At 36.2% G+C, this 18,103-nt stretch overlaps 1 protein-coding gene across 1 annotated transcript; it reads left to right on the plus strand.

The window, feature by feature from the left end:
• Positions 1 to 2,195: 2,195 nt before the first annotated feature.
• On the plus strand, positions 2,196 to 12,078 carry slc7a14b (solute carrier family 7 member 14b). Its single transcript, XM_030123391.1, has 7 exons — positions 2,196 to 2,496; positions 3,298 to 3,534; positions 4,512 to 4,729; positions 6,829 to 6,975; positions 9,024 to 9,232; positions 9,532 to 10,310; positions 11,558 to 12,078. Exons 1-7 carry the CDS (start codon positions 2,196 to 2,198, stop codon positions 11,938 to 11,940), a joined length of 2,274 nt encoding a protein of 757 aa, XP_029979251.1. The 3' UTR covers positions 11,941 to 12,078.
• Positions 12,079 to 18,103: the final 6,025 nt, after the last annotated feature.

Raw genomic sequence — 18,103 nt, forward strand, 5'->3', positions numbered from 1 at the left:
ATTTATATATTATTATGTTATTATTTTACTGGTTCGGCCCACTGCAGATCTAATTTAGCTGAAAGTGGCCCCTCAACTAAAATGAGTTTGACACCTGTGACGTAAATGATCATGTGACCTTTATGGTGTGTCGTACCCGAAGACCCGCACGAGCCCTTTCAGAATCATTAGCTACTAGCCTAACTGGGATGCTGATAAAATGCGGTGAAATTGGGGAAAAAGCAGGACAAATGTTGCTGTTCCTATTACAAGTGTGTGCTTGTTGAACAGTCGGTGATAAATGACTTACTGTCTCTCACTCGTTGTGGTTTTATATCTCCGTTGGACTGGTGTGTGACCGTGTCTGTGTCAGATTTTCTACAAATATAAACAACGGACCTGCTGCTCGCGCTGCAAGTTGAAGAGAAACTTGTGGACTGTACCACTGTGGGGGGGGACTTTACAAAACTAAAAAAACATTCTGTCATTTTTATTATACATTAAACCACTCGTATCATGCCTTCATTGGATCTTGACAAATTATTCAAAATTCTATATTTTTTGGGGGGGGGATTGACAACCTTATTATTGAGGGGGACATGCCCCCCCCTGTACCCCCGGGGTTTCTTCCTAAACCTGTCAACAGTGACCCCAAACAGCACTAACCAGCTCAGATATGAGGATCTTAACCAAATATACTGTTACACATAAATACTGCATTGTGCATTTTCTGTGTTGATTTTATTTGTCACTCAACCAAAACACAATATTGCTCTTTTATAAAACTTTGATGAATCTATAAAATCTTTAGGGGGTTGATAAATTTTGCTTGAAACTGTATATTTAACTATTAAAGTACATAAAACACCTGTCAGTTATACATTATACATTATAACCATGAACATCCTTTATTTTCTTCTGTTTCATAACGAAGACACATGGAAGTGAATGTTACATCCAGGATCCAGCTGTGATTTTGGTTTTCCTGCAACGATGTTTCTTGATGGCTAAGATAAATCAGATTATAAATAAACAAGAAATACTGTCAATTTATGAATGCATTAGATAAAAATGACTTAAAAGACCAAATATGTGCAACAAGATGAAAAAATATAAGAATCAAAAGATGAAACAAGACAAAAAGAATGTTACAGATGCAATAAGTTGAAAGTGATGTGACAAAACAACTAAAAAGATGAAAAGAACGTGTAAAATAAAATAAGATGTGAAAGATACAAGAAAAATATGCAAAACACGCTTAAGAACATGACATGAACACGAAAATGATAGAAAAACAAAGAGGATGTACAATGTAACGTCGTAACAGAGTCGTGATAAAAGTGGAATCATGATTTCAGAACGCTATGTAAAAGCAACACCTCTCGTTCCACAACCAAAGTGTGACGTTTTGATTACAGCCACCCCAACACCAGGGGGATTTAAAAATGAGTGTGGGCCGTGTACAGTAAATAAACATCAATGTGACCAGAAAGATGTAGAAATGGGGAGATGCCGAGATCCGTGAGCTGTTGTCACTTTGGGCAGAGGACTCTATGCACATGTGTCACACTATACGCTGTGCTGCGTCACCACCCCTTTGATTCCAGAACGCAGGTCCGCTGTGTAAAAGTCCAGCCTGTCTCACCTCTCTTACTCCTTTGGTTTGGCTGTGGAAATCAGTCAATGGTGGAAAAAGGGTGGGATCACCATCTCACCTGATTTCCTGGATCTCTGTGTAAAAGTGGCTTCTGACAAAAACGTCATGTCCATCTTATTTGTGATTGGTCTATGCCTGTAAGTCACACCTTCATATTTGGATTCAAGCTCCACAATTCCAGATGGATTTCTCATTGAGAAAGACGGCTGACTGGCCAGGCTACAAAAAGACATAAATGATATAAAAATAGTGAAGAAAAAAAAAAGTCAGACATTGTTTTGACACTGAAAAGCCTCATTAAAACTGTAGATATTACATCGACTCATGGTGTATTTCTATGAATATTTTGAAACAATGAGACATAAAATAGATTATTTGGTCTGATTTAAGTTTATAATCTTTGCCCTATTTGTGTTTTTCGCAGATTTTGGCTTGTCAAACCTGATAAACTAACAGGAGGACATCTGAACAGACGGCAACGATGGGAGGAAAACGCTACAGGAAGTGAGGGACGAGGTAGAGGAAGTCTCCAACACTCATCAAGGTAACAAGGGTGGCGATGGCGTCATGGTTGGGTCGGTTGTCCTTGGGCGACGCCTGGTACCACATGTCGTCCCGGCTGTTGAGGACCAAACCCGTGGGCGCCATGGCCCACGACGCCAACGACCTGACCGACATGGCAGAAGGGTCGGCGGTCGGACTCGCCAAAGTCCTGACCACTGTGGACCTGGTGTCACTCGGCGTGGGCAGCTGCGTCGGCACGGGGATGTATGTGGTCGCCGGGTTGGTTGCCAAGGCGATGGCTGGGCCCGGAGTCATCCTGTCCTTCATCATCGCGGCGGTGGCGTCGGTCCTGTCAGGTGTCGACTTCAGCTGATACTTTGGATTCTTGAATGTGTTATTAATTTATTTTACAATTTATTTTACAATGTTCAGTTCAATAAAAATACACCAAATAATCATTTTTATGTTCAGATCTGATGGGAAAACACACCTATTTTGTGTCAAAAAACGTTTAACAAAGTCTAACCTTCACAAAAGTAGTTAATATTCTTGATAAATTTTTCTTTTTCATTGTAATTTTGTTCATTTTTTGTTCATCTTCATAAAAATGTAGCTATTTTTGTTCATTTTTATCACAATGTTTATTTTTTGTTCATTTTCATAATAATTTTGTTCATTTTTGGGTTAGGTTTACCAGTCTGAGCTTCAAAAAAGTAGATCATTTTAATCATACATTTGTTAATTTTTTTTAATACATTTTAATAATTATGTTCAGTTTTTGGTTAATTTTCATTATTTGCTTTTTTTTGGTTCAGTTTTATCACAATTGTGTTTGTTTTTGGTAATTTTCATAGTAATTTTGTTTATTATTGTTCATTTTCACAACAATTTTGTTAATTTACATTTAATTTGGTTAATTTTTGTTCATTTTCTGAACCAATTTGCTCATTGTCTTGAATATTTTATTTGTTTCTATATTTCCATGATTATTTTTTCATTTTTGTTTATTTTCAAACTCATTTTGTAAATGATTTTGTTTGTTTTCTTCATTATTTTTTTCCGATCTTTCAATTTTGTCAGTTTCAACTGTAAGAATAATGGGTTTGTGAAATCTGTGAAACCTGTCCCATCAATGACCTGTGGTGGTTTCCCCTCAGGTGTGTGTTACGCAGAGTTTGGCGTTCGAGTCCCTAAGACGACTGGCTCCGCCTACACCTACAGCTACGTGACGGTTGGGGAGTTTGTGGCGTTCTTCATCGGCTGGAACCTGATCCTGGAGTATCTGATCGGCACGGCAGCAGGGGCGTCGGCGCTCAGCAGCATGTTCGACTCCCTAGCCAATCACAGCATCAGTAACTACATGATCACACACCTGGGCACGCTCAGAGGCCTCGGTCAGTACCTGCAGGGTGTTCCAGGCCCCGCCTCCATGCAACATCAAGCATTTACTAAACAGAACTTTAATAAATTCCCCATTTTAAGGTACTTTCAAATGACACAATACCCAAGTGTTTGATGTCAGTGTTCAGGACAATCTCATCTTTTTGTAACCAATGTCTACTTTTGTCCTAGTTCATTGTAGAATGAGATAATTAAGCACAAATGTTGAAAATCTGAAGTCTGAGCTTCACAAAAGTAGCCGATTTCTTGATAATATTGTTCATTTTCAAAACAATTTTGTATTTTGTTTTTCCTTGATTATTCTGTTTATTTTTGTTTATTTCCCAAATGTTTTTGTTGATTTTCTAGATGATTTTTGTTTTTCTTGTTTTCTTGATTATGTTGTTCACATTTGTTAATTTTCTGGATTATTTTGTTAATTTTTCATTCATTTTTGTGATCCTTTTGTGGGAAAAAAAATTGTAAATTTTTATGATAGTTTTGTTAATTTTGTCATTTCATAATAACTTTGTTTATTTTCATAATGATTTAGTTAATTCTATGATTTATGTTTACCAAAGTCTTAGCTTAAAAAAAATATTCTGAATATATAATAAAATAATAGGTAATTAAATTGTATTATATTTACTAAGCACACAGTATTTCCATCCTGTATTTAGATTTTTTTTTTTCTTTATGATGAAAAAATGCATTTTGTGAAACTTTAAAATGTGACCTATAAACACACACCCAGAAATTCCATATAAGGAGTTGTATATTATTCCTGCGACAATTTACCCAGGATGCACCTGCAGCACAGACCCATGAATATGACGATTACACATATTCCAGTAAAGCAGCATTGTTTTCTGGTTATTCCAACACAAAATCCTACAAAACAACATCTAAACCAATAAAATAAAGTATGTATTTGTAAAGGAGGTCTTTAGAAGTACAGAGAATTCAGCTCCATCTTCATTCTGGTTCTCAGGTAAAGGCGAGGACACGTACCCGGACCTTCTGGCGCTGTTCATTGCCCTCCTGGTCACGGTGATCATCGCTCTCGGTGTGCGGAACTCGGTGGGTTTCAACAACGTCCTCAACGTGGTCAACCTGGTGGTCTGGGTCTTCATGATCATCGCCGGGCTCTTCTTCATCACTGCCAGAAACTGGGAGGGCGGTCGCTTCCTGCCCTACGGCTGGTCAGGGGTGAGATCAGCAGCACCAAGATGGAATAAAAATAAAAAATATCCAAAATATGACAAAACATATGAGCTGAAATTTACCACTGGATTCACTGATAATGCATCAGTACTTAAAAAAAAAAAAAAATGTATGGTTCAAATAGTTAAAGTATGGAGTTAAAGTTAAAGATATAAGCAATAAACAGGTTAATTTAAATAAATGATTTTACAGTTTAAATACAAGTGAAGAAACATTTTTAAGCAGAAACAGAGGAGTTCAAAATGCTTGGCTAAAGATACAGGCTAATAGCTAAAAGTGTATGTGTAGTTAGTTTAAAACAAAAGTTATGATTGAAAAGCATAGATCTAAAATAATTAACAAAAAATAAGTAATGGGCAGTTTTAACAGACAAAAGTAGTGTAAACAATGAACAGAGTTTAAAGTACAGCAGTTGAAAACATTGAACGTTAGCTGCCGCTAATGGATAGACACAGGTAATGGTATAACTTTAGTTAGATGAAAACAGCTAAAAGTTATGAATTAACTAAACGGCAAAAAGTATCTGTAGTTGAAAACTTCTTTGTCTTTACAGTTACAAATAGTTTTAACAGCTTATAGCGGTTAAAGTATAGGAGTTTACTGTTAGCTATAGCTCATGGATAGACAGTGATAGGTGAAAGTGTAAATTTAACTAGTAGAAAACAGCTAAAAGTTAAAAGTCTAAATAGCTTACAGCAGTTGGAAAAAGTTACCTTAAAGTAGTCAATAGCAAGTTTTAGACAGTGAAATATGGGTTTACTGCGGCAAAAGGTTTAAGCAGTTTATAGCAAGGAGCTGATAAAGAGTTTGCTAATGCTACAGCTAACGGATAGCGTAATAGCTAAAAGGATACATTTAGCTAGTTGAAAACTAAAGGCTAAACCTTATGAATGGTCTAAATAGTAAAAAAAAAATAAAATTATAGATCTATCATTGAAAACAGTTACCTACATGAAATTAATAAATAGTTTTAACGAGTAAATGTATTGATTTCCTGCTGCAAATAGCTTAAACCATTTATAAAAGTAAAACTACAGGGCTTGAAAAGGGTTTGCTAATGCTACAGCTAATGAATATGTACTAGCTTTAAAGACTCATTTAACTAGTTGAAAACAACAAACTTTATGAATAAACAATCTAAATAGCTAAAAGCAGCAACGGTTAACTGAAAGTAATCAATAAACAGTTCTAAAAGGTAAAAGTATGTCTTTACAGTTACAAATATTTTATGAAGCTAAAAGTACAGGAGCTGAAAACAGTTGGCTACGACTAGCTAATGTATAGACAGTAATGAGTAAAAGTGTGAATTCAGCCAGTTGAAAACAGCTAAAAGTTATGGAAAAAGTCTCAATAGCTTAGAGCAATTGGAAACAGTTAGATAAAAGTAGTCAATAAAAACCTTTGAGGGGAAAATATGGATTTTCAGCTGCAAATAAACTGATTGAGTAAAGGAGTAAAACAGTTTGCTAATGTTACAGCTAATGAATAGATAGATAGATAGATAGATAGATAGATAGATAGATAGATAGATAGATAGATAGATAGATGTAGCTAGCTGAAAATAGCTAAAAGATATAAATAAAAAGGCAGGCAATAACAAGATTTAAGAAGTAAAATATGATTAACAGCACCAAACAGTTTATTAAAAGGAGTTGGAAACAGTTCGCTAATTCTACACCTAATGGATAGTAATAGCTTTAAAAATACATTTCGCTTGTTGAAAACAGCTAAAACTCAAGGACAAACAGTCTAAACAACTAAAAGTATATATTTACAGTAAATTTATAAACGGTGAGTAAAGGACAACATGTAGCTCAGCAATGGAAAACATACTTATCAACAATTAATCCAAGTAATTAAAGGCAATTAGCAGTTAAACACTTAAATGTAATCAATACCTAAAAGAAGACGATTGACCACAGCAATTCAGAGCATGTTGGAAAAATAAGAAAAGGTAGCAGTTTATTGACATACATGAAGTAAAAACCAGTTTATAGTTACAGTTAGAAAAGCAGTAACGTGGTCGGATACAGTACGTGATGGTATTATTGTGTTAAAACGTTGTGTTTGGCTGTTTGTTGCAGGTGATGCAGGGCGCGGCTACTTGTTTCTACGCGTTCATTGGCTTCGACATCATTGCAACAACAGGAGAGGAGGCGAAAAACCCCAACACGTCCATCCCATATGCCATCACCGCCTCGCTGGTCACCTGTCTCACCGCCTACGTGTCGGTCAGTACACAAAAATCAAAAAAATTACCACTGCAATAATAATGTAATTTATTAGTATTTACACACTGATATAAAATAATAGAATTTGTTCCAACATTAATCCCTGACTCACTATTTTATTCACATTGTTGAAAGAAAATGTAGGCATTATTTTTGATTATCTTTTTTTTTTTTTTTTTTTTTTTTTTTTTTTTTGGCCAATTTTATGGTTTTTACTTCCATTACCAAAACTGTAGTTGAGTATTTCAATATGTACTGTCAATTATATATTTTTTTGTGAAAAACTCCTCTTTGTTTTTTGAACAAACTACAAGATTATATGTCCAAAGATCTGTCAGTTTTTTTTTCAGTATTATTTCCAAAGCAAATTGTAACACAGAATTATCTAAAACCACTGAACCTACTAAAGGCAAGACATTACAACACAATGTAAAGAAAAGAATACATCTCCTAAGATTCTTAACTAATAATAGTACTAAAAATAATCAAAGTGAACAAAAATAAACAAAATTGTCAACAAAAATGAACAAATTAATCACAAAATGAATACAATAATCAACAGAATCAGTAAAAATGACCAAAATAATCAACAAAAACAACAAAATAATCAATAAATTCAATAAAAAATGAATATAAGCAACAAACTGTAGAAAAATTAACAAAATAATAAACAAATGGACAAAAACGAACAAAATGATCATCAAATTAAAGAAAAATAAACAAAATTAATCACAAAATAAACAAAAATGAATGAATAACAAAAAATGAAATAATCAACAAAAAGAACAAAATAATAAATAAATCGAACAAAAAAAGTAATCAATAAATCAAACAAAAATTAATGAAATTTATCAACAAAATGAACAAAGTATCAACAAATCAAACAAAAGCATCAATATTTTTAACAAAAATGAGCAAGATAACAAACAAAATGCACAAAAATGAACAAAAATAATCAACAAAATGAATGAAATAACCAAAGTAATCAACAAAACGAACAAAAATTATCCAAATAACCAGGTTTGATTCCACACGTCTGATGTTTCTAATTGTTTGTGCTGCTTCTCGTCATGGGGTCAAAGATCACAGTAAATAGTGACTTTAACCTTTACAACACATTTAGTTCAGTTTTGTGTGTCTTTAAGGCTGTGCACATATTTCCTGTATTTTCTTATGATCTTTTCAACCCTGAAAAAACAACACAAGTAAAGGTGGAATAAGACTTTTACACTGGACTGTAAAACACACAAAAACGTCACAGTAAGTAAATCAGACCATTTTATCAATAACACGTACCCCTCAGGTCAGTGAGTATGTAAAGCAGTAACATGATTTCTTCATCACAGTTTACAGGATACCTTTAAAAGTATTCAGAGAAGGGAGTGTTTCTGGGTAAATGGTATTTAACAGATCCCTCCAACATCTGAGTTCACCCTGGAAACATTTTACTAAACAGAGGTGAAACATTTCATTGGCTTACATGCGTAATGTTCAGACAGCAGGTCTCAATGTGCAATTCAGATTTTTTTGTGAAATATTACATTCATATTACACATTAAATACGACTTCTGTCAGTTTTGACTATGAACTGAAGAAGAAAGAAAATCACAACACAGCAAATAACAGTAAATATAGAAAACGACAAGGAAAACAAGGAAAAAAAAAAAAAAAGAAGAAGAAGAAGAGGCCCAAACCGTCTATTTTTATAGCAAACTGTCTCACTGCTCCCATTACACAGGAGGCAGGGTGTGCACTGAGCATGCTCAGATGTCTCTGGAAAGAACAAAGTCTATTCTAGCTGCACGTTTTGAAATTCTTCCTATTGAGCAAACTGTTGAATTTTTAGGGGAAAAAAAAAAAAAAAAAAAAAAAAAAAAAAAAATATATATATATATATATATATATATATATATATATATACAGAACGCTCACCACAGACACATCAGGGGCTAAAGGGTTAATGCATTTGAGGAACCAAACAGATGTGGATGTATTTGAAGCCTCAGTGTCATCTTCTCTCTGTTCTTTCGGTCTTTCCTTCTGTCCAGGTCAGTGTGATCCTGACTCTCATGGTTCCGTACAACCTGATCGACGGCTCGGCTCCTCTCATGGAGATGTTTGCCGACCACGGCTTCGTCTGGGGGAAGTACGTGGTGGCCATGGGCTCCATAGCAGGACTGACGGTGTCTCTGCTGGGCTCCCTGTTCCCCATGCCCCGGGTCATCTACGCCATGGCCCGAGACGGACTGCTGTTCAGGTGAGCACGGCCGGACCCAAGCACCGCCAATGCCACAAATGATGGTATGAAAAAATGGTGATAACGATGCATAATGTGCTGCCATCTGCTGGTGTAAAAAATGAAAAGGCTTAGTTTTATTTGTTAGTTTGCGTTTTTAGCTTTCGATACCAGTTTTCATTGCTAGCTTTGTTGTTAGTTTTCCTTGTTAGTGTCTGTTAATAGTTTTGGTTATTTTTTTTGTTAGCTTTCGTTTACAGTTTCCTTGAACACCTTTGTGATGTGGGCCCAGATTCTGATCCAGATCATGCTGTGTTCAGGTTCCTGTCCCATGTGTCTGCGTTGACCCACACCCCGGCTGTGGCCTGTGTGGTGTCGGGGACTCTGGCGGCCATTCTGGCTCTGCTGGTCAGTCTGAGGGACCTGATTGAGATGATGTCCATCGGGACCCTGCTGGCCTACACCCTGGTCAGCGTCTGCATCCTCTTACTGCGCTATCAGCCCGACGAACAGACCGACACCCACCAGTATGGGGATGATGTGGATGGCCTGAAGCACCAGGATGTCGGCGCCAGCGACACCAAAGACGACCAGATGCTGATCGATGGGGCGGATGGTGATGGCTCGTCCTCGTACCACACAGGTGGGAACCAGGGGGAGGGCGACGACTCCCAGTTTCACACAGGCCACGCCTCTCTGCTGAAGAGGCTTCTGGGAGGTCACTACTACACCCTGAGGATGCGGCTGGGAATGCCCGATGCATCCGCACGGCCGACCCCTACCACCGGTCGCACGGTCACCCGATGCACTCTCCTCCTCTTCCTCATGTCCTTCCTCCTCTGGTCCACCATCATCTTCGGCGTCGAGCAGGGATCAGGCGTCGGAGCGGCATTTTCAGGAATCACCGCCGCACTGATGGCCGGATCGATGGCCAAGTTGATGATTACAATCCTGCAGCAGCCGGAGAGTCCACGACGTCTGCCTTACATGGCGCCATGTGTGCCCTTTGTTCCAGCGGCGGCCATATTGGTCAACACCTACCTCATGCTCAAACTGTCTCCTCTCACCTGGATCCGATTCACCATCTGGTGCATCATTGGTGAGTCACATTCTACATCTGCTGGAGTGAAAGGTTCTTCTTCTACACAAGTGAGTTTGATTATTAAGCTTATGAACGTATAAAGTTATTATGGGATGTTCTTATCTTTGCTAAGTTGCTGTTTGTTGATCCACAGTTCATACTAAACTGTGACAGTTCTGACCTTGTTGTTGGATTCCAAACAGATCTTTCATTCAGCTTCTGACAACACAAACTGCACAGAAAACAGAGGTGCTTAGTGGTTTTACTGTGGCTGTATTCAGTCTAAAAACAGACCTAAGCTAACAGAACTATAATGTAAACCAAGGTTGTCAAACTCATTTTAGTTCAGGGGCTACATTCAGCCCAAAATGATCTCAAGTGGGCAGTAACATAATAGTCAAAAAAAGAAAAGTAAAAATACATTTCGTAAATGTTTACATCTACAAAGTTTCCATAAAAATGTGAATAACATGAGAAACCTGATGTTTCTTAAGAAAAATGCGTGCAGTTTTAACAATATTGGACCTCAGTTTATCATTTACACATGTGCATTACAACTTATAGATCACACTGGATCTACAAATACACAAAACACTTATTAATAGGAATAATATTGTTAAAATTGCTCTTAACCTCTCTTGAGACATTTCATGTTCATTATTCAGGTTATTCACATTTTGTGTGAAAGGATAGTTTGTAAATGTCAACATTTGTATGGAATTTTACTTTTTACAGTAAAGCAAAGACAAAAACCTAGAGTTATCATCATTTATACGTTATTTTGAAACATTTTATTGATCTGTAATTTTTGCATTTCAAAAATTAATCCCAGGGGCTGGATTGGACCCTTTGATGGGGCTGGGTTTTTTTGCCCATGGGCCATATGTTTGACACCCATCACTTAAACTATCAGATGATGCACCATGTGAAGATTATACGACACAGTGTTGTTTTAAGCGACTGTTAAAATAAGTGTCTCTGAGTTTTAGTTTGAAGAAGAAAACTTGATACCATAACACAGATGTGTGAAAACAATGAGCTGTGTACCTTAGTGACTGATACAGTCTGTGGATCCATAGTGTTGATCTGATGGTCGTGGCTTCAGTGTAGTTGCTCAGATCTGTGTTCCATCTGCTGGTGGTTGGGTGGCGTTCCTGTGAACTTGGCTGATTGATGCTCTCCCAGCTGGCGTTTCCTCCGCCTGGCGCTTCACCGTGGGCCTGTTGGGTTTTCTGGACTAACGGCTTCCATGTGTCCGTCCTCAGGTCTGCTCATCTATACGTGTTACGGCATCTGGAACAGCACGTTAGAGCTGAACGCCCGCGAACAGCAGGCTCACGCCAGCTCCTACCAGCGCTACGACGACCACCTCGACGACACCTTCTCCCCCGACGACGATCTTTACCCCCAGGACCAGGACGACAGACCCTACCAGGGCTGGTCTGCACCGGAGGAGAGGGGATACCACTACCAACAGCACCAACAGCAGTACGACCAGGACCAGAACCAGGACCAGGACCAGTATGAGGAGGAGGAGGAGGATGGGGACCAGTACGGGTACCAGTCTGGACCAGGAGGCCAGTATTCGAGCAAAGGCACTTCGAGAGGGAGGACCAATCACGGTTTTTTTGCAGATGACGAGGACTGAGAGCAGCAGGTTTCCTCAGAGAATCGAACTGTAAAAGTGCCTTTGTTAAATCCAAGACACAAAGTCGTATCAGCAGGTTTGATGTTGATGTTTATGATGATGGACGTGAGGACGGTGGACGACACGAGTGTTTAATGCCAACAGTGATGAAATCAAAGATCCCCAAGTCAGAATAATGACTCCCATTTGAACATAATGACATATTTTCCTCAAAGTAACAGTAATATCAGAAAGGAATTGCACATATAAGTAGCACTTTTGCGTTTCAAAATACTACTAACTATATCACAATATTGATAGACTTCCTCAAAATAACAACAGAAATTTACTTCTGAGAAACTATCTCATTATTTTAATACAGTGAGCCCGTTGACATCCACACTAATACTCTAATTAACTGATTTCTGGAATTATCAGGTTATTAGTGATCATGTAAACGGTATAATCTGATCTGTTTTATCAGATAGCAGCAGTAATCTGATAATGAAACATCAGATTAACACCTGGATTTTCCCCCAGTACTCCGATGTCTTTATGTATTTATTTTGTTCTTTTATATCTGCACATATAAAAAAAAAAAAAACAAAAGCAAAATATGGAAACGGAAGTGATGTAGTCAAATGTGAACAGAAGACAATAACAGGAAGTTTGAGTCTAATGTCACTAGACTCAAAACAAAAGTTAAAGTAAAAATTTTATAAAATAATTAGAAAAATTGAACAACACTGGATGAAAATTTAGTAAAAAAATAAAGAAAAAATTAACAAAACTGGACAAAAATTAAGTAAATTAAAAACAAATAAAACAGGACAAAAGTTGAGTGAATTAATGAACAAAATCCGAAAAACACTGAGTGAAATAATTTTTTTTTCAAAAATGAACACAACTGGGGGGAAAATGGGTATAATGATGAACAAAATGAACAAAACTAAACAAGTTTTATTTATTTAAATCTTTATTTTAAACATGTAGACAATGAAATCAAAACAAAACCAACCAAAAAAATACCAGTAATGAGACATAAAAGGTTAAGTAAAGAAAAGAGGAAAAAATAAAATAAATACAAATTAAAACAAATAGAATTAAACATGCTCGAAAAGGAGTTGGAAGAAGTAAAAACTTATCTACTCCTACCCCCAATCTTTCAAAATCTCAAAATTAATAAAATAATGAACAAAACTAAACATGAGCTGAGGACAATAGTAGGTTGATTCTACCGTCACGACACACATGTACTCCCAAATAAATCTAATAATGGACTGAAACGTCTAAACCAGGGTTTTTGATTATCGTGTTTCTGAAGTGCCCGTAAACGCATCAGATCTGATTATTACAGTTATCTGATTATAACAACCAGATTCATATCAGATTTTTATGCTCATGTAAACGAGTTCATGAACTCATCATTTTGACTCAGTTTCGGATCTATTTTTTCATCCCAGTGGCAGAATTGAACTTCCATAAGGTCGACCTGACGGCGCCTCCCATCCCAGACGGTGGACTGAATGAACCCACGGCAGCTTTAACGAAGCTGGTATCACAACACAATTCACAACCAGCCTTTATTTTTATCACAGAACATTAACACACAGCTCCTCTGTCTGCAAATACAGCCTCCTCACCAGCACAAGACTATGGCGTTAAAGGCACCACTGTACGTTACTACGAACCACAGATCCATAGACTATCCACAGGATTGTTATGTGAGGTTTGTTGGTTCATTTGACCTCTAAACATCTGCAGCAGAAGTTCTATTCATTTGTTGTTGCAATGATTTCTGTGGTTGGGGCTGAGTTTTATTATAATAACTTAATTTAAATGATTTGACCGACAAAAAAACAGGAAACTCAGATGTTAATGTAAGAACAGAAAAGCAAACCAGACAAGAAAGGATTAAATAAATAAATAAAATTGTCCCTGTATCTCACCACCCAGTTCTATCAAGAATCAATCCCCAGTTGAATTTGCAAGATTTTTAATATTTCCAACATTCATCAAAAATTAAAAAATCAAAATTTCTCAAAACTGTAAATAAAGTTTGTAGACATTGTCCCAGGGAAGATGCATGTAACATTTTAAATAGATCCGACGAGTAGTTTCAGAGAAGATTGATGAAATCTAGACATTGGTGACCTTGAGTTTAATCCTTCAAGGTCACTCAAGGTCAAAGGTCATGGACCCAAATGAAAGTCCATATATGACTTCTATCAGTGATCAAGAGGAGCTATGTTGATATCCGTAACCATTTACATGTTAGAAACCACAGGTGTCAAACATGCGGCCTGGGGGCCAAAACCGGCCCACGAAAAGTTCCAATCCGGCCGTGGGATGAATTGGCAAAGTGCAAGTCACAGCATCAAACTCAAAAATAACATCATAATAACCTATAAATAATGACAACACCAATTTTTTTTCTCTTTGATTTAGTGCAAAAAACATTAAATTATGAAAATATTTACTTTAAGAAACTATTCCTTAACAATGAAATGTGAATAACCTCAACAAATATGAACAAACTGAAATGTCTAAAGAAAATGAAGTGCAATTTTAAACATATTTTGCCTGTTACTAAATGCTTTGTGCCTTCGTAGATCTGATCTGTAATGCACACGTAGCCTATAAATGATAAGTTGAGGCATAATATTGATAAAATTGTACTTACATTTCTTAACAAATTTCATTTTTTTCAGGGTATTCAAATCTTTTTTGTTTGGATAGTTTGTAAATGTAAATACTGGCATAATTGAACGTTATTTTTTGCACAAAAATAATTTGGAGTTGTCATTATTTATTGGCTATCATGCTATTATTGTACTGGTCCGGCCCACTTCAGATTAAATTGGGCTGAATGTGGCCCCGAAGAAGAAAATGAGTTTGACACCCCTGTTATAAACCATGAAAATATGGAGCATTATAAGGAAAGGCACATTTTATTTTTTTAAAAATTCATCAAAATTCAAAAACCTAAATATTTCAGAACTGTTAAGAAATGTCTCAAAGCTGCACAAAAAAATTGAAGTGAGTCTGTCCTGTAGTTTTGTCAGAGAAAATGTCTGAAGAAATTGCTAATGAATACGATGATGACGATGACGAAGATGAAGGGGATGATGACGATGATGACAGCGACTACACCAAACACAGCTCCTTCCCAACAGCTCATGGTCTAAGGGCTGGTGAGGTAAAAAGACAATAAAAGACACAAGATGTAAGAAAAAAATGCAAAGACGGCAGAGTTTGGTTTAAAAAGTACAAAGATGTGATGGAAAAACTGTTGTAAATGTGTGGATTTTGTGAGTCCTCCAGAGACGATACTGGATCTGGATTTGTGGTTTGAAGAAGCGTACAATGGTGACGTTATTTTCTGGTTCTGCGTTGAAGTCGTCGCTCCTCACCCTCTGTGGACGCCATCTTGGTTATGAAGCAGAAGGAGAATGACCTCAAAATCATGAAAATGGCGTCAGAGCAACATTAGATGAAGGAAGGGTGTGTTAATTTTCAACAAAACTGAATAGTTATTGACATGGAGGCCATTTATCTCTGATGTTAAGATAAAATACAACCAATAAATCAGGGTGTCCGTGGATCCTTAAAAGTCTTTAAAGCCTTAAATTTAGGCCTTAATTCTCCTTAAAGTTGATAAATAAATCTTACACTCAAAGGTCTTAAAGTCCCACAGACATAATAAATGATATTATATTGTCTTTGTAAATCTTAATAAAGAATTAGTCCAAGACAAATGTATAGAAGTTATAGAAATTTGATGTTGCAGGATTTGATTTTACTTTTGGTTTCAGTTTTCAGCTCAGAAGGTGACAGGATGTTTGTTCCCGTCTCATTTATTATAAAAATCAGCCCCAAACTCTTTGAGTCTTCCTCAAGAGGTGTATGTCTGACAGAACTCAGTGTTTATATTGTTTATTACAACCTTAAATTTAATGTGAAACCTTTGGCTGCACAATTAATCAAACTCCAACATTAACGACAAAAGTCTGTTTCACTTTGACTTTTCATACTTTAACTACATTTTATTAATAATAAACTCGTATACTTAAAAATGCACATAATTCTGAAACAGTCTAATATAAATCGTGTCCATTTATGGTTTTTATCTGATCATCTTCCACAGTTTCAAGCTTAAATGGATTTTGTTGAAGTATCTGCAGATCTTTAAAAAGTCTTAAATGTGACTGTTTAAATTAGTGCCTTAATTCTCCTTAAAATTTATAATTAATTCTTAAATCTGACACTCCAAGGTCTTAAAAATTCCACAGACACATTAAATGATATTTGCTATGTTTTCTTTGTCAATCTTTGGACAGAATTAGTCAAAAACCAGAGTTTTACAAAATCTACACTTTGGTCAGTTGTTTTTTTTTTTGTTTGTTTTTTTCCAAGAAATAATTGTTTTCAGGGATGTATGTGGATTAAAAGCAAAAACACATGAGAACGTATATATTTTTCTAGATACCTGGATGCATATATACGTCACAATAGCTGTGGATGAACCACTGAAAAACAAGTAATGAAAATGTGGATGAACATTGAACCATATTTCAAGGTAAAACAATATATTTTCCAGCTAATGTTAGCATATGGACACTTCCTAGGTAATATTAGCATACAAACACTTCCTAGCTAACGCTAGCTTACAGACACTTCCTATTTAACATTAACATACAAACACGTCCTAGCTAATGTTAGCATATAAACACGTCCTAGCTAATATTAGCATACAAATACTTCGTAGCTAATGTTGTCATACAAACACTTCTCAGCTAACCTTAGCATGCAAACACTTCCTAGTGAACGTTACTTTGATACAATTGCATGAATTAATTTCAATATCAGGACATGTCTATCCATCCAACGAAAAGGTTTATATTCCAGGTACTTTATTATGAGGGGAAAATACACCATGGTAGTTGTAATTTACACGTCTTCTAGTAACAGTATCACACGGTAACGTTAGCTAAGACTGAATGCTAATGTTAGCTGTTGTCAAACATGTTATTTTGTTTATTTTGAAATATGGTTTGATGTCTGTCCCTAATTTCTGAGTATCCAGTGACATGTTGGTTATTCTTAAGATTTGTTATCGTGATTTAACATTAGCCTGAATATGATGTCAGAGGAAAATGGCCGCCGTGTGAACAAGTGAGTAAACAAGAGGTTAGCAGGTGAAAGTTCTGGTTAAATGTTGGCGCTGACATCCTTTTACGTTGTAATAGTGTTGACAGTTTACTACTATTACTCAGTATTAAACAACAGAGGTAATAATCAAGAACAGATGTGATAATCAGACTTAGAAATGAGAATTTTGTCTCATCTACAAATAACTTCTAACTTTTTGGGTCTTAATCTTCACATCACATGGTTTATCACCCATATCTCATTTTTCCTGGACACCCTGAACACCACGTGGTGATTTAGCTGGTTTGGTTTGTTTTATTTATGCTCTAAACGCAGCGTTCCTGAACTTGTGAAGCACTGAGAGTTCTGTTTGTGTTGGTGTTTTGTTTTTTTTTCTCATTTGGGTGAATGTTGGCGTTTACTCACATTGTGTTCAAGTGTAAAATGAGAACGGGTGTTTATGTTTTTTGTGTGCGACAGGAATAAATGTCTCACCTTTGAGAGATTCATTCTCAATAAAAATGTTTACAGATGTTTATTCGTGGCACCAGCCAGAAATCTGACAACACAGTGAATACATTGAATATACGTCGAAGATCAGCTTAAAGATCCATTCAGGAATGGTCGGGTATATTTGAAAGGGATTAAATATGAGCAAATTTACAAAATGGATAACACTCACACAAAAAAGCAACAATCTCAAAGTGAAGAGAAAATATAGTGTGATTATGATATCAGGGCATATGCACAAAATTTGCAGATTTTATTTGGATTAGTTTAGCCACAAAATGAACTATGTTAGGCTTAGGAAAAGATCATGAAAAGAGTTCAAATAAGACAAATAAAATGACGAAGTTAGACAAATAAAAAGCATTTACTTTGTTTTGTGTTTAAGTCCACAGTGTTTGTGGACATAAACATCCACAACCTCCTTCTAAGGTTTGTTACTATTTAACATTGTGTAGCTAAAAGCCTTTTTTCCTTTTAATTACACTTATTTATACAACTGCTCAAGGTATGTAAACATGTGTTT

Source organism: Sphaeramia orbicularis, chromosome 20 (assembly GCF_902148855.1).
Source record: "Sphaeramia orbicularis chromosome 20, fSphaOr1.1, whole genome shotgun sequence".
In the NCBI taxonomy this organism is placed as follows: Eukaryota; Metazoa; Chordata; class Actinopteri; order Kurtiformes; family Apogonidae; genus Sphaeramia; species Sphaeramia orbicularis.